This window comes from Ceratotherium simum, chromosome 15 (genome assembly GCF_057802395.1).
Source record: "Ceratotherium simum simum isolate JZ-2026a chromosome 15, ASM5780239v1, whole genome shotgun sequence".
NCBI lineage: Eukaryota > Metazoa > Chordata > Mammalia > Perissodactyla > Rhinocerotidae > Ceratotherium > Ceratotherium simum.
In genome coordinates, this window is record NC_141914.1 from 46753266 (window position 1) to 46774825 (window position 21560).

The 21560-nt window shown below is 35.3% G+C and overlaps 1 protein-coding gene across 9 annotated transcripts in view; it reads right to left on the reverse strand.

The window, feature by feature from the left end:
- NAALADL2 (N-acetylated alpha-linked acidic dipeptidase like 2) overlaps nt 1-21560 on the reverse strand; it is a 1131941-nt gene that overhangs the window by 919432 nt on the left and 190949 nt on the right. For 3 of the 9 annotated variants that reach the window (XM_004424718.3, XM_087440006.1, XM_087440005.1), the window contains exon 1: nt 2994-3432. The exons of 5 other annotated variants lie outside the window; for them this stretch is intronic. In XM_004424718.3, the coding sequence (XP_004424775.1) occupies nt 2994-3036 (43 nt within the window). In that variant the 5' untranslated portion in view covers nt 3037-3432. Of the gene's footprint in view, nt 1-2993; nt 3434-21560 lie in introns of those variants that run through there. One more of the 9 variants, XM_087440007.1, reaches the window with a different exon arrangement.

Here is a 21560-nt window from a genome sequence, read left to right on the forward strand (position 1 = left end):
GTTCGCCGGTTCGGATCCCAGGTGCGCAGCGACGCACCGCTTGGCAAGCCATGCTGTGGCGGCATCCCATAGAAAGTGGAGGAAGATGGGCATGGATGTTAGCCCAGAGCCAGTCTTCCTCGGTAAAAAGAGGAGGATTGGCAGATGTTAGGTCAGGGCTGATCTTCCTCACACACACACAAAAAAAACCATTATTCAAAGCACATGATGGAGTTCTAATGATAAGCTACTGTCATTTATTATCTTCATAGTAAAAACACTTAAATCATCCATATGTTTAATGTATAAAACATAGTATTTGAATATAGTCATTTCTGTTACAGAACACTCATTTGTAAGCAGAGCTGACAATAATTAGCATAATTTCAGAGAACTTCAGAATCTTTCTATAAAGTCAAAAGCAAAATTAAATAACATTTCAAAATGCTTTTTTCATTTATTTTGATAAATTTTAAACTCAACCTCAGATATAGTACAGGGTACTGCAGAGAAAACAGAATAATGTTAGAGCATTGCATAAATAAAGACTTAGTTATGGATATATCTAAGTTTGTTTTATAATATATTAAACAGATTTATCAAAACCTCTTACATTCACACATACAAATAAAGCTGCAAATTATCCCCACAGTGCTTTCCTTATAGTTAAAAAAAATTTTCAAAACAGTTTAAAACCAACAACAGAAGGACCTTTGTTTTTTGTTAACTCTCACCTGATTAATAGGTTAATTTAATAATCTTAAGACAAATACAACTGGAATGGAATCATTTCAATACTCCAAGAAGAGAGATCTGAACTATTTGTAGACCTACCGACGATACATTTCAACTCAGATAAGATCAGAAGAGAACACATTACTTATGGAAAAGTTTTCACAGAGTGCAAAAGGAAAATACCCTGGGATAGAACTGATCTCACCAGTATTCCTCAACACAGAAGGTTTATGGATCTAGGCACATTGTTTTCTAACTCAAACCATGACACTTAAATGATTTACTATAGCTCTTGTTTTAAATTTTGTGCATGTTTTTCTGATATATACTGATTATTAATTCTTAAAGTAGTTGCATAGATAGATAGGGGAAAGGGAAAGTTACCCTTGCACAGTAGAACATATTACCAAAAAAACAACATGTATAAAACTGCCAGAGAAAAAGAAAAAAAAACCCAGAAAATCTAGACACATTCTAGGACTCTGAAATAAGAAGTAAATATTACCCATGATCCTGACACAAAGAGAGATGATAAGGGGAGAGGGGACAGGCCTGGTTACTCCTCAGTTTATTTCAATCCCTGAACACCAATACGGGTGATACACCCACACAGCCTAGGACAGGCTATTCAGGTGGTTGTCAGTCATACATTTTTATACAAAATCATTATTATATGAACAAATTTAACAACCTAGATGTTTCCCATATACTTTTCCAAGGAAAAATATTACAGAGACAATTAAAGTATATGTTATAATCATGTACATAATATCACTTTGTCCATAAAACACATACGAATAAATTATTTCATCAAATTATGCTAAATGAGCCCTCCACCTTATTGTTCTTCAACAGAATGCACTAAATGACTTTTTATTAATCTTTAAATTAAAAGTGCTTTATAATAGCATTTTATGCAGTATTTCAAAAGAATTTTTTAGGAAACATACAAAAATAAAAATAAGATTCTGGGATTCTTAAGCAGGTTAAGTAGAGAAAGGATTAAATAAAATAAAGAAAAAACACAGGGGGGCCGGCCCAGTGGCACAAGCGGTTAAGTGTGCACGCTCCGCTGCGGCAGCCTGGGGTTTGCCGGTTCGGATCCCAGGCACACACCGACACACCGGTTGTCAAGCCATGCTGTGGCGGCGTCCCGTATAAAGCAAAGGAAGATGGGCACGGATGTTAGCCCAGGGCCAGCCTTCCTCAGCAAAAAAAGAGGAGGATTGGCAGATGTTAGCACAGGGCTGATCTTCCTCACAAAAAAATAAATAAAAAACACAGGCATTCTGGAAGATAATTTAACTCTATAAAATGGATGATATACTTTTATGACCAGGCATGTCTATGATTATCTTACTGTTATTCTCATGTGTGTTATAATTGACAGATGTAGTTATATGTTTGATTATATGCACTTAATGGAAAACTGGGTGGTTTGGGATTTTCTTGGTGGTAGCTTCAGAAGAACATATTAAACAAATAAAAATGTTATTATCAGGTAAATTTCTAAAAAAAATACCTTGATAAAAATGTCGCTTACTGTACAGGTGGTAAATAATTCATAAGAGGGTAGACTACTAGAAATCATGACAACAAATAAGCATTAGGACTATTTTCTTTTTTTTTTTTTTTTAAGAAAGACCTTTCCTTACTCAAAAAGTGAAATGTGTGAGTGACCTTGTATTTGTTTCTATCAACAAGCCTAACCTTAGAAGCCCAGTCAAGCCAATATCAACAAAGCCAATCCCTTCACAGGACAAAGGTATATCTGATTAAGTAAGATCTGTAAAAGAAACTGCTCTCCCAAACTGATATGCTCTCCTCTGAGACCCTGTTTTTCTATCTTAAAAAAAAATGGTTACATTAATTACAAGAACACTTAGCTGGTAAACCCCGGAGAAGGTAAAATTTGATTATAAGTAAAAATTCCACAGGTAGAGACAAAAATCAATATTTTGTTGGAAAAGATTTAACACAAATATGTGCTGAAGTTGGTTGCACCATTTCTCCAGCATTATGTTAGGCAGTAAGGATAAGGCTTTCCTTAATCTCCACCAAATTTGTGTTGTGTTGGTGGAGCTGTTGAGCACAACAGAGACAGCTGGCTTCTTCTGAAACAACAATCCCCACTTCTTTTCCCCACCCTCAAAATACACCTTGAAAATCGGTGGTGGCATACACATGAACGCGCACGTGCGCGCGCACACACACACAACTTGTAATCAACACTGCTTAAATTTCTGATTGCAAACATTTTAGAAGATGTTGGCACTTACCTTGCAAAGATGTGTTAGGTAAACTTGCTTCATTCTCTCCCATTTTATTATTTCTTTTTAAAGGGGGCCAAGCAGTTTCAAATTGTGTCAGTTACCCCGCAAGCTTTCTGACCTTCTGGCTTTCTCCTGTGGTATTGTAACAGTATACCACCTGCTTTCTTCTGTGAATAATTACCATTCTGCTTCCTGAGTTACCTGGGCTTGCACGACCTGTTTTACTATGAAATGAGATCACATTCTTTGATCCAATGTACTGCTATTAATGTGTGCTTCACGAAACGTGGCTTTGCTTCAGTTCTGATATTAACTTTTAATTCCCTACTTTCACTTTAGTCCAGAAACATATTTATATTTTCCCCGTGAAAGAGTGTTGATACTACCAACACACTATGGTGCAGAGCCAGAGTTTTGTTTGTTTTTTAGTGTTCCTGATCTGCTTCTCTTACAGAAACGAAATAAAATTTAAAATGAATTTTGCAAAGCCCATTTAAAAAAATACAGGGAGATAAGGAACGACATGGGAATCAGGTTTTTTTTGTTTTGTTTTGTTTTGTGAGGAAGATCAGCCCCGTGCTAACATCTGCCAATCCTCCTCTTTTTTTTGCTGAGGAAGACTGGCCCTGGGCTAACATCTGTGCCCATCTTCCTCCACTTTCTATGGGATGCCCCCACAGCATGGTTTGCCAAGTGGTGGGTCGGTGCGCACCCGGGATCCGAACCGGCGAACCCTGGGCCACTGTAGTGGAGCGCGCGCACTTAACCACTTGAGCCACTGGGGCACCCCAACATGGGAAACAGTTTTGTGAAGTGGTGGAAAGGCAGGCTTTGGGGTATCTCCAAAACTAGCTATGTAACTTTAAGCGAGGAATACATCGTCTTGGAGATTCAGTTTCCTCAACTGTAAAATAAGGATAATATCTATTTCAGGTTACTATGAAAATTGAAAGCTATAAAGTATAACTGTGCTAAACATTACGAATGGCAGATAATAAACGCACATTTTTCCTCCTCCTCTCCTTCCCTCTTCTTCTTTTTCCCCTTTCATCTTCTTCCTTCTCTCTCTCCTCTTGTCCTTCTTCTCCTTCTGACCAGTGGAAAGAATGCCAAACTAGAGCACTGATGTCACTGTGTTCTGATATCAGTTGTGTTACTTACTAACCGAAAGATCTTAGAGAAATGATTCAGTCCAATCTACGAGTCCTCGAGGTCCTCATTGTAAAAAGATACTGATATTTGCATTGCCTTTTTAACAGGAACATAGTGAGTATTAACTTAAACTGTTGTGCCTCAAACAAAAATAATCTCTTAGCAAAGATAAGCAACAAACTGGAGATTTATCTTTACTCATTTGTAAATGAGAGAGGAAGTAGATCACAAAAATAAGTCAATTTATTTAAGCTTTTTCTCCTATAAGTCATCTAGAATAAAAAACAATCTCTACTTTCTCCCTCTAGAATTCCTTAAATTTGAGCTTTGGTCAGACTAGTTAAAAAAAAAAACCTGAGGCTCAAACATCTCCTCCTTTAATAGTTCTTTAATTTTCGATTTGAAAATAACCTGTATACCTGTTTGCTAGTTTATTAATTAAAAAAATTGATTACATAAGTTATGTAACCAACAGAAATGGCAAACGACTCCAGTAGTTATACTAAAACATAATTAGAAATAAAAACAAACATAACATAAAAAAATCCTCATCACAGTTAATTTAGAGTTCTCTCATTTATTACCTCTCTGGGTGTCAGTTTCCTCATCTGTAACGTGAGGGAGCTGGACCATTTGTTATCTAAGGCCCATTTCATCATTACAGTGCCAGAAGCCTCTGATTCAAAATCCAGGTTGTGGTTTGTCCCAGGAGTAGTCCCTTGCCTAGTACAATTGCATCATGTAATATATATACCATGCTACATACTTTACCAAAAGTTACCTGAAATTGAATGTTTGCCAATTATACACTATAATCATCACATTCAGACTTTCCCACTAGAGGAGAAACACACACATCAATCCTCACTCATTATAACAAACTTGGAAATGTATTTACATACCTGCCCCAGGCACCCAAAATTAGTCAATAACAGGTATAAAGCACTCATTATCTCTCAACTGAATTATGGCATGTGGGCAGTTACAATGAAAGTAGAATAGAGAAGTCCTATGTTTGAGCCAAGGAAAAACATAAACACATAAACACCAGAAACCTCAGAAGTTTTTATAGCTGCACAGAAAGTAACCTAAATGTACATTCAATTATACTGAGATGGTTTCAATACTAATAAAGTGCCACGCACACACACTTTCTCTCTCTCTCTCTCTTCTGGGCCTTGTATGCCTAGAAAACTTTTTCTTTCATCACCTGCCCTTTGCCTGACTAATTCATATGCAGGAATTCCTCTTGACCCCAGTCTTGGTGAAGCCTCTTCTATGTGCTCCCAGATGCCCCTTAACAACTCAGAACTGTTCCTTTTCCACGGTTCTTATCACATGGTATGGTATGAACTGCTTAATTATTTCGGTCCTTGCAAGCTGTTATGTCGGACCTTTTCTATATCCATCACAATATCCCTGGCACCTAGCATAGTTCCTACCACATATTATGCCTTCAACAAATTTTAGAAAGGTGAATAAAATTACCATCATCAGAAAAGGTGAATTAAAGGGTCTCAAAGAAAAGAAGAACATGGACTAGCAAAGAAGATGATGGAAATATTCCAGGAGGGCAAAATGACAAATTAAAGTTCAAAAATGAAAAGAGATGAGGGAAGTAGGTAGGTATATCTGCAAGAGCATATAATTAAGACTAGAAGAATAAAAGAGATGAGCACACTTAAGAGAATTTCCAAAAGAGAATCAAAGATAGAGGAAGTAAATGATGGAGAAAAAAAATAGTTAATGCACTAGTTTAAAACATACATCTGTGCCAAAAACAAACAGCATGGGTGGCCATTAGCCAGAAGTGCTTCACTGAATGATGAAAGGAAACTAATATGATTATAAAAATTATCAAAATTTTCAACCTCTTGGAAGGGAAGACTATGAGAGTGAATGTGTCCCCATATGCCTTCTGAGACATTGCCGTAAAAATTACGAAGCACATTTTTTAAACAACTTAGGTGACATAGTAGAAAACAACACATCCGACCACATCTCCTATTTGTGTTTCCAACATTCTATTTCTAAAGTAAACTCCAGAGGCCGGCCCTGTGGCGTAGCAGTTAAGTGCGTGCGCTTGGCTGCTGGCGGCCTGGTTCGGATCCTGGGAGCGAACGGAGGCACTGCTTGTCACGCCATGCTGTGGTGATGTCCCATATAAAGTAAAGGAAGATGGGCATGGATGTTAGCCCAGGGCCGGTCTTCCTCAACAAAAAGAGGAGGATCAGCATGGATGTTAGCTCAGAGCTGATCTTACATACATACATACATACATACATACATACATACATACATACATAAATAAACAAATAAATAAATAAATAAATACCTTAAAAAAAAAAAAAGTAAACTCCAAGGAGAGAGTTGGCAAAGGACGATCAATGCTATCCTTTATCACTCAGCTTGAGAGTTCTACCTAGAAATTACACATGAGGAAGAAACCAATGTTGCAGCTTAAACATGTTATAGGTAGTTATTGAAGTAATTATTTAGTTCTGATTTTCAAGGGAAGATATATGTGAAAATTTGAAAAAACTTTTGAAGTTTACTCAAAGCTCTTTTTGTTTTGTTTTGTTTTGTTTTTTGCTGAAGAAGATCAGCCCTGAGCTAACATCCGTGCCCATCTTCCTCCACTTTACATGGGACGACGCCACAGCACGGCTTGACACGCGGTGCATCAGTGGGCGCCTCCGGTTCCAAACCTGCAAATCCGGGCGGCCGCAGCAGAGCGCGTGCACTTAACTGCTTGTGCCACGGAGCCAGCCCCTCAAAGTTCTGAATGTTGGCATTGTCTGTTATAAAAACATGGGACCCTGGGTATGTAAAATATCACAATACATTTAATAAGTACACACACTTGGTACTTATTTTCTCACTGAAAAGTACAACGCAAGAAGAACAAACAACTTGGTCAAAACCATAGATCTCTATGGAGAGAAAAGGCTAGATAGAAAAGGATTAGAATTCTTAAAAAATAAAAATAAACAATAAAAAAATAAAAATAAAAGAACACTTAAACCCGTGATCCCACAAGCCATTATTGGAAGGAAATTCCATGCTCAGCAATCAGAATGGATCTTTGAGATTACAGTTCTAAAAATTAGATGGATGTGCTTGAAGAATACTAGAATATAAGACCCCAAAATATGGCTCTTTAGCATATGCATTATTTTGAGCTAAAGGCAATTGAGAACCAGCTGTAAAAGCTCTTTACCTCCCCTGATTGCCTAAAAAAGAGAGTATAAATTTCCTCTTTTGTAAAGGAAATTTACATTTATAAAGGAAATTTCCATTTGTAAAAGTGTCTCCTTACCAGGAAGAGAACTACTCTAGGAGTCAACTCTTATCACCTCAGAAACTCTTATATGCATACAAGACTATCCTTATTCACCATACATTTCCTCTCTTCACTTTCCTGTAACTTGCATTTCTCTCCCAGAAGCCCAAAACTCCTTTTCCTTGTTTAGTCTAAGATGGTATAATCCTCAATCATCTGGCCCTTTGAGTCTCATTTCCTTGTGAAACTCTCATACGTATCTACATAATTAAAACTTTTTTTTTCTCTTGATAAGCTGTCTCTTATCAGTTTGATTCAAGGGCTCAGCCAGTGAACCCAACAGGGTAGAGGAAAAAGGTTTTTCCTCCCCTCTGTGCTCTCTTTTCAAGAACATGCACTGGTCATATTTATTTCTTACATTTTAGAGTAAAGCAAACCTAGTTCCCATCCAGTCCTACTCCAGTATTTAAACTGTTTCAGCCTGTTTCCTCATTTATAAAGTGGGACTAAGTAAAAAGTGTTTTGAAATAACTAAATGAGATAATATTTAAATGTTCAACAGTTTCAGGCAAGTAATAGGATGGTTAGTTTCACAATATCACCTCAACGTAAATTGCCAATCCTAGTAAACCACCCAAAATCTGACAAATATTTTTATATGTTGGGAACTGAAATCACACAAAATTTTCTGAATTGAGCCTACTTTTCCTAAATTTCTTTCTTGATTAAAATAAAGTAGTCAACAGTGTAAAAATAATCAATCTTGCAACCTGGTATTATGAGCCACATGACTTTAGACCCAGATATTTCATCATTTAGTTTTTTAAAGTAAAGATTCTTTGATGAAGTTGTAACTTTTGTTGGTTAGTTGTGGCCAAGAATCCCTGGCATGGAGCTGTCTGATCCTCAGCAATGCTAAATACTTCCGATTCCCACCAGAAATAAGAGAGCTGGTATGATAGAAAAGGGTGGAAAGTACATACCATACAAGAAGAATGGGTGGAAATAAACAAAATTTTCTCATGTTTGGAAATACTAGCCCAACATATTCTTATCTCCTGTCTTCTGGATCTGGGTATTACTGAAGCCGGGTACCTGAGGGTTACTGTAAATATTCAATAAGAATGTGACTACCTTTCAACCTTGTTTCCAACACAGTCATAGATGAAAAGAATCTTGTCAATTTGCTGTTTTCTTGTTTAACCTGAGGGGTGATTCAAGGGTCACAAGGATTTAGGGACTTGTTTTACAGAAGAAAAAGAATGCCTTCAAGGAAATTATGATCACCAGATAATCAGCCCCCAGCTGCTGTTGATGCCCAGAAGTCAGATTTCCCAAGGGCTTGTCTGGAGTGAAAGAAACACAGATTTCCCCTTTGTTTCTCCAAAACTCCTCCTGCCAAGCCCCTTATCTTTATAAAACCCTTGCTTTCTTCTCTTGTTAAGGTGGATTTGAAAGAACCTATCCTCCCGCCTTCTCATTTTGACCAATTCAAATAAACTTTTCTCCATCTTCAAGCACCAATATTTCAGTGATTGGCTTACTGTGCATTGGGCACATGAACCTGAGATTAAGAGGTCTGGTATCATTACCATCCAACCCGTTACCCTAGACAGAAACTTAGGATTTATCCTTGGCTACACCCTCCCACATTCCCCAAATAGTCACTAGGTCCTATGAATGCTGTGACCTAAATGTCATTGAAATCCACCTCCTTAGCATTCCATTTCCTCTAGATGAGTCTATTATCATTTCTTGTGAAGACAGTAACTCCCTAAATGAAATCTTCCTTCCTTCTAATCAACCCTTTCTCTAGCAGATATAGAAAGTGATTTTCCTAAAACATAGTCATGCTATTTCCATGCTCACAGATGAGCATTGGTCCCACAGCCTACTCAATCATGTCAATACGTTATCACCACAGTTTTCCACCCCACTGACTCCTAACTCTCCACAAACATCTAGTTCACTTAACTGAGTTTCCCTGACATCACCAAACACATTTAATATTATAATTCTAAATAGTTGAATACATAATATGCACATAATCACATTTACTTTTCTATTCATGTGAATATAAAAGAGAAAGTTGGTCAAAAAAATTAAGACCCACTCAGTGCTTTGTATTAAGATGGACTAATGGACAAAAGTATTCTTTAGATACTACTAACTCAACTTTTAATTCTCTACCTTTTTTCATAAAATTATAGAATCTTAAGGATGGAATCTTAAGAAAAGTAATATTGATGGAGAACTAAGAAAATAACTATTTCTTTCAGTAGTAGGAAGCATCCATTAACAAGGAAACAAGATAAGTCATAATTAATGGCAAGGAGAGTATTGTCATTTTAATGATAGTTCCACTACAGTCTAATTAAACAAAGAAGCCAAGGAACTATATAAATTATATGCTAACATACACACACACGAAATAGAGTTGCTTAATACGGTGCTTTGTAGGTTATTTCACATAATTAAGATATACAATGACTCATCTAAAAATAACAGACACGTGGAGATGCCAAGTTGGAAGTCAGGTAGGAGTGACACTACAAAGCATTCTAATTTGCTTCTGGGAACAACGTTATTCCAGATTGTAGAAGAACTGTGTAACAAAACATTAACTACAAGCTTGTAATCATAGTGGGTAGTGATTTACGTACTTTCTATGAAGATCTCATGAAATCTTGGCTTCAATGCCGGAAAGTTTTAAAGTGATATACTCTTATTAGCAATCTCAGACTCACACATGTAAGTCTACTGATAGTAGGAAGACTAGCTCTGATAGCCATCTTAGTATCATCTGAAAAAGGGAAAAGAGTTAAGAAATGTTTAAATGTACATTTAATGTTATCATGGAACTATAAAGTGAAGTGCATAAACACACACACAAATACTTGACTAATTTACATATAACAATCAATTGTTCAACAAACTCTGGCAAAATTCCCTCAAGAGAAACCTTAAGGAAAGCATTAAAGGAAAGGAATATACATGCTAACTGCTTAATATGGCATAGAATGGTGAACTATCAATTTGAGAATTTTAGGACATGTTAAAAATCTACAATAAAGCTGGGGAAAAAAATATATAACTAAAACCCTAGAACACTAAGGTTTAACAGGAGCACCAAGGTCATAGAATGACTTATCTCTATCTTTTTAAAATGCAATGAAAATGTTTAAATGGTACCATTAGCTTGCAGATAAATTTACTTCCTCAAAACACCCTGAAATGACCAATCCTGAAAATTGAAGTTTCATCTTCATGACAAAGAATGATCTAAAACAGCTCTGATAAAGTTTTGCAAATATAACCAAACCGGTCATTCATCCCGAGAGGTAAAGTATGTTCTAGTCTTTAGCTTCATTATAGCCTCAAAAAAAACCAAAAGCAAAAACCAACAACAACAATTAATGCCAACTGCACTGCAAGAATTTGGCAAACACTAACTAAATGAAGACAATGTTTAACAGCTGTTCAAGGGGTGACAGCTTTCTCTTCTAAGGGGAAGCTGAGTTAAAAGTTGAGGTTTCTCATTGTCTTTACAAACAATCCATTCCTCTCACTCAACATCTTAAAACACCAATAATAGATGAACATGTCCAAAATAAACATAGTAACTACAACAATCACTTATTAAAACTAACACTAAGTGCTTTGGTTTCAATATATGAAGTACGAACAAAATAGGGGTCAACAACAACATTAATTACGGGAAATCAGAAAAAATTTTGCATTTTATAACATTAAGTTTTCTTTAAATTTTTTCTTTCCTTTCTTTTTTCCTCTTCCTTCTTCTTCTTTTTATTGAATAAATTCAAAGTGGCATAACAAGCTTTCCTAGAAACTGATTCCAGGAAAACTACTTTTGTTTAATACCATAATGGGCCACTACATTCTACCGAGAATGTTTTCTTTCTGAAAGCTCCTCTTCTACTTTCCCACTGGCTACCTGCCAGCTAGCATTGTTAAAGAAAAGGAGATGAAGGATTAATGTCTCCAACCTTCCCCTAAGCAGTTAGTACTTAAAACAGACTTTCTCTATAGTCAATGGCTGCTGTCTGTCCTATGTTGACCAGATTTACAAAATGAGGAAAAAATGTGCAGAAAACAAATGAGGAGAGATAAACATAGTTTTTGTGGACAGATTTTTCAGAATAATAGGCTGAATGGGGAGAAATCTATGAAAGAAAAAAAATCACAGGATGACGCTGGAAAATATGCTATCTGATCAACGGGCAATGAGCGGCTCACAACGTGTGTAATTTTAAGAATGAATAAACATAAAAATAGAGATAGACATGCCATTGCTCAAGTTAGCTTTAAATACTTATTTCATTACATCTCTCACATATCTTCTAAAGCCTTTAGTTTTTCTATTTTCTAACACATCAAATTAATTTTTATTTCCTTAACATTTTTAAAAATATGCAGGGGAAACATGGCCCTGTCTTCTGACTCTCAAGGCACACATTTAGAGCATTTCTTAGTTACTCTTTTTAGATCTGCCAGATTCACAAGCATTTAATAAGTACTTGATGATTGATTAATTGAAAACATAACATAATTATACTTCATCTTTCACCTAAGACCTTTAAAAATAAAATTAATAAAGAGCATAAGGAAGATTATTAATTCAAAATGTTTCTAGTATTCCTGCTTCCCTCTGAAGGGGCCAGAATATGCCACCTCAAAATATATGCCACTTTGGCATAAGGATTGTTCTGAGCTGAAGGCAATTAGCTCTCTGCCCTCTCTCTCTCTTTTTAAAAGCAGGACATAAGTTTCCATTTGTAATGGTGTTTACCTCTACCTTACCAGGAAAAAAACTGCTCTGGAGACAACTCTTCGCACCTGAGACGATGTTTACCTGCATAAAAAAACTCTTACTAAATAACCCTTATTTTACAAGACAGTGTGTCCCCTCACCTTCCCATACTTTATCTCCCTCCCACAGAAGTCCCAAACCCCTTTTCCTTTGTCTAGCCTAAGATGGGATATAAGCCTCCCATTCTAAATGCCTCCTGGAATCACTTTTCTTTGTGAAATCCCAGTATGTATGTACATATGTATGCAATGAAATCTACTTTTGTTCTCTTGTTAATCTGTCTTTTGTCAGTTTAATTTGCAGGGCTTCCAGCCATTGAACCTCAGAGAGTAAAGAAAAAAAAGTTTCTTCTTCCTCTCCCTCTTTCCTAGAGTGTCCTCTACATAACCAGATTTCCAGTTTGAGAGAGCTATAAATTTCTCTACTTTTCCTAAAATCTAAGAAACTCATTATTTACTTCAGATTGGTGACAAATCTAAAATTATAATATTTTAAAGTTCACAATGGTTTGAAGAAATGAACTGAGATTGAGTTACCCCTATTAGCGCCTAATGAAATAAAAGTTAAATAGTGAAAACAGAGATGAAAGTGTAAAATACATCAAGAAACTTGGAAGGCAATTTAAATTATTGAAGGTAAATTTAAAGAGAACATTCTACTTTCTATTTTATGACATCACAAATTCTGCACTATCTGCCCTCAGATACTTTTGTTTGTCTAGAAACTTGTTTTAAAAAGTGGAATCTGAATGATTTTCAATGTTATTGACTTTCCAGTGGGTCAGATTGTCTGTACAGTCCTGTTTGCTTTATGTTACTTGCCTATCCTCTGAAGCATTTGAATATGTGACCCTTGGCTTTTTAGTAATCAAATCACCAGAGCTTTCTTCCCAGTTTCAGTGTCCAAATATCATAACGTAAATACGCAAAATTATATAAATATAATAGTTCATCCTTACCACCAAATTAGTATATTAGAACTGCTTTATTTGAATTTCAAATTGTTAATGAGCTAAAGATGATTCCATTAAGCAGCCAATCTAAGAGTAAGTTCAGAAATCTTATGATATAAAGAGAAACTTGCCTTTAGCAATGTAAGAAAACTTTTTTTTAAATGATTACCATACTCTTTCACTATTAATGGCAACAAAAATTGGTGTCATCTTGTTTCTTTAGAGAGGCAAAATTTACATACAATAAAATGCAACCCTTTAAGTGCATTGTTACGTGAGTTTTGATTAATGCATTGAAGGGTACCAGAATGTGCCACCCCAAAATATGCCTCTTTAGCATATGGATTATTTTTAGGTAAAAGACATTAAGAACCAGCAGATGCAGGAAAAGCTCTAAAAACAGGGCACAAATTTTCCTTTTGTAAAGGAAATTTACATTTATAAAGGAAATTTCCATTTCTAGAAGGTCTCTCTCTCTCCTCTACCAGGAAGAGGAGGATTCTTAACAATTTACTAATGGAGAAGGCAGGGACTTAAACCTGCATAACCTTATGCTACAACCCTAGTTTAACATACTTTTCCTTGTCACCTTCCCATAGCTTGCCTCCCCCACCCAGAAGCCCCCAACTTCTTTTCTTTGCGTGGCCTAAAGTAGTATATAAGCCCAATTTCTAACCATCTCTTTGGATTACTCATCACTGGGTACTTTCATGTATACATGTGCAAAATATACATGTTAATAAATTTTTTGTTTGTGTTTCTCTTGTTAATCTGTCTTTTGCCAGTCTAATTTACAGGGTTCCTAACATGGGTAGAGGAAAAATTTTTTTTTCCTCCCCTACAGTATTCACCATTGGAACTACCACAACATTCAAGATACAGAACATTTCCTTCATTCTAAGAAGTTCTCAGATTTTGTACTTAATCTCTTCCCCCACCCCAACTCTGGAGCCAGTCAATGGTTATTAAATTTTGGCAAATGGTTTTTCCTTGTCTATTGAGATAATTAGATGGTTTTTATCATTTATTCTCTAAATATATAAACTACATGGATTGATTTTCAAATATTAAATCAACCTTGCATTTGTGGAATAAATCCTACTTGTCAAGATGTATTATCCTTTTTATGTATTGCTAGATACAATAGTAATATTTTGTTAAGGATATATGTGTCTATGTTTATAGTTTTCTCTTCTGGTAAAGCATTTTATGTGCCTAGTTTTGGCATCAGGGTAATACTGGCCTCATAATATTAGTGGGTAAGTTTTCCCTCTTCCTCTATTTTCTGAGAAGATTTGTTTATGACCAGTATTATTTCTCTCTTAAATGTTTGATAAAATTTGCCAGTGAAACAATCTGGGCCTAGAATTCCCTTTGTGGAAAGGTTTTAAACTATATATTCATTTCCTTAACTGTAATAGGGCTATTAAGATTTTCTTTTTCTTCTTGAGTAATTTTTTATAATATGTGTCCTACATAGAATTTGTCTATTTCATCTAACTTGTTGAATAAATTGACGTAAACTTGTACATGATATTCACTCATCTTTTTAATGTCTGTAGGGTCTGTGGTGATATCTCCTCATTCATTTCTGATGTTAGCAATTTGAAGCTTTTTTTGTGTGTTGATCAGACTAGCTAGAGTTTTATTAATCTTTTAAAATAATTAGCTATTTTTACATTGTTTTTCTTTGTTGTTTGACAGTTTTCTATTCTATTGAATTCTGTTCATATTTATATTATTTCTGTCCTTGTACTTACTTTGGACTTAATTAGCTCTTCTTCTTTTAGCTTATTAAGTTAGAAGTTTAGAACATTGGTTTTAGCTGTTTCTTTTTTTTTAATAAAGCATTTAAAACCATAAATTTCCTTCTCACCACTGATTTACCTGCATCCCACAAATTATGACACATGTGTGTTAAATATAATTTAGTCTAAAGTATGTTCTAGGGGCCGGCCTGGTGGCGTAAGCTGTTAAGTGCGTGCACTCCGCTGCAGTGGCCCGGGGTTCGCCGGTTCGGATCTCGGGCATGCACCAACACACCACTTGGCAAGCCATGCTGTGGCGGTGTCCCATATAAAGTGGAGGAAGATGGGCACAGATGTTGGCCCAGGGCCAGTCCTCCTCAGCAAAAAAAAAGGGGAGGATTGGCGGATGTTAGCACAGGGCTGATCTTCCTCATAAAAAAAAAAAAAAAAAGAAAGAATTTTCTAATTTCTCTTATAATTTATACTTTGACCCAGAGTTATTTAGAAGTATTCTAAGCTCCAAACACTTGGAGACTTTCCAGATATCTTTCTGTTGTTGATTTCTGTTTAATTCTGTTGATGTCAAAGAATATACTCTGTGATTTCAATCTTTTTAAATTTATTGAGACCTATTTTAGGGACCTATACATGTCTGTGTTGGTGAATGTTCTACGTGCATTGAAAATGAATCTGTAATTTGATATTCTTGATTGTAGTTCTAAATGTTTTGTCTATTTATAGTATCAATTAATGAGAGAGAGGGGTTGGCATCTTCAACTGTAATTGTGGATTACAATGTTTTTTTCTTTTCAGTTCTACAAGTTTGCTTTACGAACTTTAAACCTTTATTATTAGGTGAAAACACATTTAGGATTTTTATGTCTTCTGTTAAATTGACGTCTTAATCATTATAAAATGCCCTTCTTCATCCTTTGTAGAATTTCTTGTTCTAAAGACTACTTTATCTGATATTAATATAGTGTTTTCATAGTATATCTTTTTCCATCCTTTTATTTAATATGTCTTTATCTTTAAAGTGCATATGTTTCAAATAGGATGGGTGGGGTCCTCCTTTTTTTGTTTCAATTCAGGCTAACAGTCTTTTCTTCCTGATTGTAGTATTTAGACTACATGAATGTAACTATCAACATAGTTGGATTTAATTCCACCATTTTGCTATTGTGTTTTATTTGTTATGTAGGCGAGTAGAATTTGCCTCCCCAAAATATGTCTCTTAGGTATAAAGATTATCTTGTGCTGGTTATTTTTAAGAAACTGCAGACACAGGAGAAGCTCTGAAGACCTAGTATAAGCTACTGTTTTCTAAGAGATATTTACATTTATAAGAGAAATCTCTATTTGTTTGTTTTTGTTTTTGTTTTTTTTTGTGAGGAAGATCAAACCTGAGCTAACATCCATGCCAATCCTCCTCTTTTTGCTGAGGAAGACTGGCCCTGGGCTAACATCTGTGCCCATCTTCCTCCACCTTATATGGGATGCCGCCACAGCATGGCCTGACAAGCAGTGCGTCGGTGTGCGCCTGGGATCCGAACCCAGGCCACCAGCAGTGGAGCACATGCACTTAACTACTATGCCACGGGGCTGGCCCCGAGAAATCTTTATTTGTAAGGTTGTCTCCTTCTCTGTATCAGGAAGAGAAAGATGACAAAATCTCTAGAAACTCTTATCAATTGAGAAGGCAATGACTTAAATCTGCTTAACAACCTTACTCTTGTTTACTGTGCTTTTCCTGGTAACCTCCGATAACCAACTCCCCACTCCCAACATCTTCTTTCGTCTTTAGCTGAAGATGGTATTTATGGTGATGGTTTTGACCATTTTGGGGAGTTACTCAGTTTTCCTGGGTCACCTTCTATGTATACAGGAGGTGTAAATGGGTGAAGGGGGTCACTTTGTGGTGTATACAGATGTTGGACTATAATATTGTACATCTGAAACTTATATAATGTCATATACCAATTTTACCTCAATTAAAAAAAAGAAACTTAAACCAGCACATTATCATTTCCCCCTCCTGTCTTTTGTGATAGTGATTTTGTTTACTGCTATGTTTATTGCTACGTGCTATAAACTCCACAATACACTGTTATTATTTTTGCTTTAAATATTATTTTTGCTTTGAAAAATTTTTAAATATATTAAAAATGAGAAAAAATTTTCTTATATTTATCTACATATTTACCATTTTACACTCTTTATCCCTTTGTGTGGATCCAAGTTTCATTTTCCTACTGCCTGAGAAGTGCCCTTGAACATTTCTTTTAGTTCTTGTCTGCTGACAATGAATTGTCTCAGTTCTCGTGTCTGAAAAAGTCTCTTTTTAGCTTTCATTCTTAAAAGATAGTTTTCTTATACATAGAATTTCTAAGCTGATACATTTATTTTTCTTTCAGCATTTTAAACATTTTTTTCCCTTATCACCTGACATACTTTCAGACAAGTCTACAGTGTTTATTATCCTCTATCTTCTGTATTATTGGGTCTTTTGTCTCTTGTCATTTTTATTTATTCTCTTTGTCACTCTTTATTCAATTTGATTATTATCTGACTTGGTGTGATTTTCTTCATGTTTCTCATGCTTAGAGTTTGTTAAGTTTCTTGGATTTGTCAGTTTGTAATATTTACCAAATTCTTTAAAAAAATCTGCCATTAATTGCTATCTCCAAATATTTTGTCTCTTCTTCCTTCACTCTTCTTTCCTTCTGGTACTCTAATTTCATATATGCCATAAATACACACATAGATAGCTAGATAGATACAGATATAGATATCCAGCAGGTCATTGAAGCTCTGTTAATTTTCTTCAGTCCTTTTTCTTTTGTATTTATGTTTGAATAGTTTCTCTTGCTATGACTTTCAGTTGACTGATGGTTTCTTTTGCAGTGTCTATTCTAGTGTAAATCCTATCCAATGAAATTTTCCTTTCTAATATTTTATTTTTAATTTCTAGAAGTTCTATTTGGAAGTTCTAACATTGTTAACATTGTAATATACTAACATTTTTATACCTTCCATTTTTTTCCTCATTAGATTCATGATTGCATTTAAACCATCATGCATATTTATAATAGTAACTTTAAAATTATTGGTTAATCTCATCATTCTGGGTCTATTTCTTTTAATTTCTCTTCTTACAAATCTCAATTTTCTGCTTCTTTGCATGTCTAGTAATTTTTAATTGGATGCAAAACATTTGACTCTGTGACTTGTACATTGCTGAGTGATGAATTTTGCTGTATTCTTCTGAAGATGTTGGGCTTCATTTAGGTAGGCTGTTTAGTTACTCATAGATCAGTTTGATCATTTTGAGAATTGTTTTGTAGTTTTTTAGGGCAGGCCTAGAGTGGCCTTTACTCTAGAGCTACTTTAGCCACACTGCTTAGGTGTGTGACACTTTTGGAGTTCTACTGGATGCTCTGTGCAGTCAACGGGTCTCTCCACTCTTGTTGGTAGCAACATGAATGATTTTTAGCCCTGTGTAAGCTCTGGAAATTGTTCAATTTAGAGCTCTCTGATAATTGTACTCTCCCAACAGCTATTCTTTGCTCAATATCATGGAGTTTCACCCTTTGCACTAATTGGTATTCCGTTAAAGACTTCAAAGTACTCCTCTGCAGATGTCTGGAGCTCTTTCTTTGTATAGCTCTCTTATTTCCAATATTGTATCCACATGTACTGATGGATTCTCTAAAGTTTAATCTTTATCTCCCCAAAGTTTAATCTCTATCTCTTCAACTCTGAATATATTTGGGTTGTTCCTTCTTTCATCACATTCTGGAAATTGCCTCCTGGTAGAAAGCTAGAGCAATTATAAGGTTCACCTTATTTGATTCCCTTTTCTCAGGGATCTCAGTCCTGAACTCTGTTGTCCAATGTCTGAAAACAATTATTTTACATATTTTGTCCAGTTGATTGGTTTTACAGCAGAAGGCAAGTCAAATAGAATTTACTCCTTCATAGGCAGAGTAGAAATGGTGCAACCTTTCTGGAGGGCAATTTGACAAAGTATATCTAAAGTATTAAATAAAGTAATAAAATTTCACTCCTAGGAAATTTTCCAAGATAATGATCAGAAAAGTGTGCAAATGAGTTTATGTAGCAACATTTATCAGTGTTGTTTATGGTATAAAAAATATAAGCAATTAAATACTAACAATAGGAGATTTAAAAAATAAATTGTGATGCAATCACATAGTGGAATAATCTGTAACTATTAATGCAGAACTATTCATTGACTTACAAAATGTCTAACACATTGTTGTGTTATATTATATATGCTAAAAATATTACATCAATTATCTCTACATTATAGGATTATTGATGATTGTCTAATTTCTTGCATCCTTCTTGATTTTTGATATTTTAAGACAAGTTATATATTATGTTCATAATCAAAAGAATGAAAGCATTTATTTACCATCTTGAGAAAAAAATTTAAGCCTTATTGATGATTCTTGACTGTTCTTTTTATTACATTAGAAAGGTAAAAGACAAGAGGTCCTAAATTGTGCTTTCAAAAAATGCTAAGGACATCCATACAATTTATCAATAATTTATTTCTCTGATGTTTCTAAACGGAATCTGTGCTTGTTAGCATTGGCAAACAGCTAATATAAAGAAGCATACTTCTATGTGTATAAATAGGTATTCAACAGGTTTTTGATAAATTTAGTTGATAAGGAAAGACATTTTTGTAAACTTTAATAAGAATTCTTTAAAGGGATCTAGGAGGAAAAACTGGTATAATTAAAAAGCTATAAAACTTGGCTGTTCTATGGGTGGTGGAGAGGGAGAGATAAATGTCACTCAGCAGATATTTCACAGCTTGTTTCTTATAAACCCATACTTTTACAAATAATAATGCAAGTGTCTTAGCCATCATGTTGATTTAGGGGATTTTATTTAGAAAAGGGAAACAGCAGGACAAATTCTGTTTGAGCTGTGGAAGAAAGCAGACAAGAAGCCACCTAAGGAAAAACTGTCACTCTTCAGAGACCTAGCAAAATAAGAAAATGAGCTTTACATTTCTTTATAAAACAAACAAAAATTATCTTCTTATGATCATTAACAAAAATATAGATAGAAAAAAATAGAGTTTACATAACAAATGATTCCATTCTCAGAAGTAGCCAGTATTAACTTTTAAATATATATCCTAGAGAGAAAGAGAGGGAAGGGGGAGTGATATTGGTAGACAGATATAGACATGATATAGATGTAGAGCGATATAAGTATAGATATAGTCATAGGTGTTGACACGAATAGAGATATAAATTCTAATAATGTACAGAACATTTTGAAACATGCTTTTTTCTGTTAAAATGACACAATGGATATTATTCTATTGACATCTTCGTGATTGACCTTGGAGTCAGAAAAATGTGGATTTAGGTCCTGGCCACTACTTACTCCCAGTGTGACCTTGAGCAAATTATTTCATTTCTCTGAGGTTCAATTTTTTCTTCACTTAAACGGAGAATCACCTGAACCTCTACCTGGGGTTGAGGTGACAGTTCCATATAACAGTGTAGGTAGGGCTTGATCATAACAGGCTCTCAAAACACTTCAACTATAATAATTATTGTTTTTGTTTTATTGTTATTATAAGATTTACAAACTATTGTGATACACAGTTTCTGGAATGTTTTCCCAAGTCACAAGGATCCTCTCTTGTCTCTTCCCCAAATCCACAGGGGTGGAGCATTTTGTTCTATGTAATATAGCTCATCCTACAGGTTACAGTTGGTTGGACCAGTGTGCATATAAAGCTCCAGCTAGGGAGATCAGAGTTTTTGCCCCCTGGTATTTTGTCTTGGGACTGAAAAAGAATTAAGGTTAGGCTTGTAACATGTCTGGTCAGGAGCTACGTGCATAGCCATGTTCACTCATAAGACCAGGGACCAAAGAATAGCTATTTACAGCTGATTTGTAGGAAGAAAAAAAATAAGAGATAAAGAGAGAAAATTGTTTCAATTATTCATGGCTTTTTTATTAGATACAGTCCTTCTGATGGCCTAGCCTCAGGATTCCGTGATACAGTGGCTTAAATTTATGTACCAGGATACATGGACTCGTCTTGTCTCGATGAATGTGAGAACACCTCTTTGACCCTACACCAATTACATTCATAAAGAAATGGTTTCAAGAACCTATTCTGTTACTCTCAGACACCTTAGCCTGACCAATAATATTGGTATTGATCAGAAGTGTAAGAGAACATTTGGTGAAGGAATTGATGAACAGCTTTCCTTGTAGAAGCAATTGCTGTGCTGCGAGACTAATCCATCTTTTGGGGGAAAGATTGGGAGAATGGTAACTTTGAGGCCCAAGCCTGAGTAGAAGGACTTCAGGAGGACCACGTGGAAAGTTTGGGAATGTAAAATGTGTTTGCTGTGACTGGAAAGTAAAAAGGAAGGGTCCTGACTCATGCCTTATAAAGCTTAATCTACAGAAAATCCCCATCTAGAAGGCTAGATTTTTTAATATTAGACAGGCCAGATATAGTAGGCAGTATAATAGCCCCCAAAGACGTCCATGTCCTAATCCCTTGAACCTGTGTACTTATTATTTTACATGACAAAAGGGA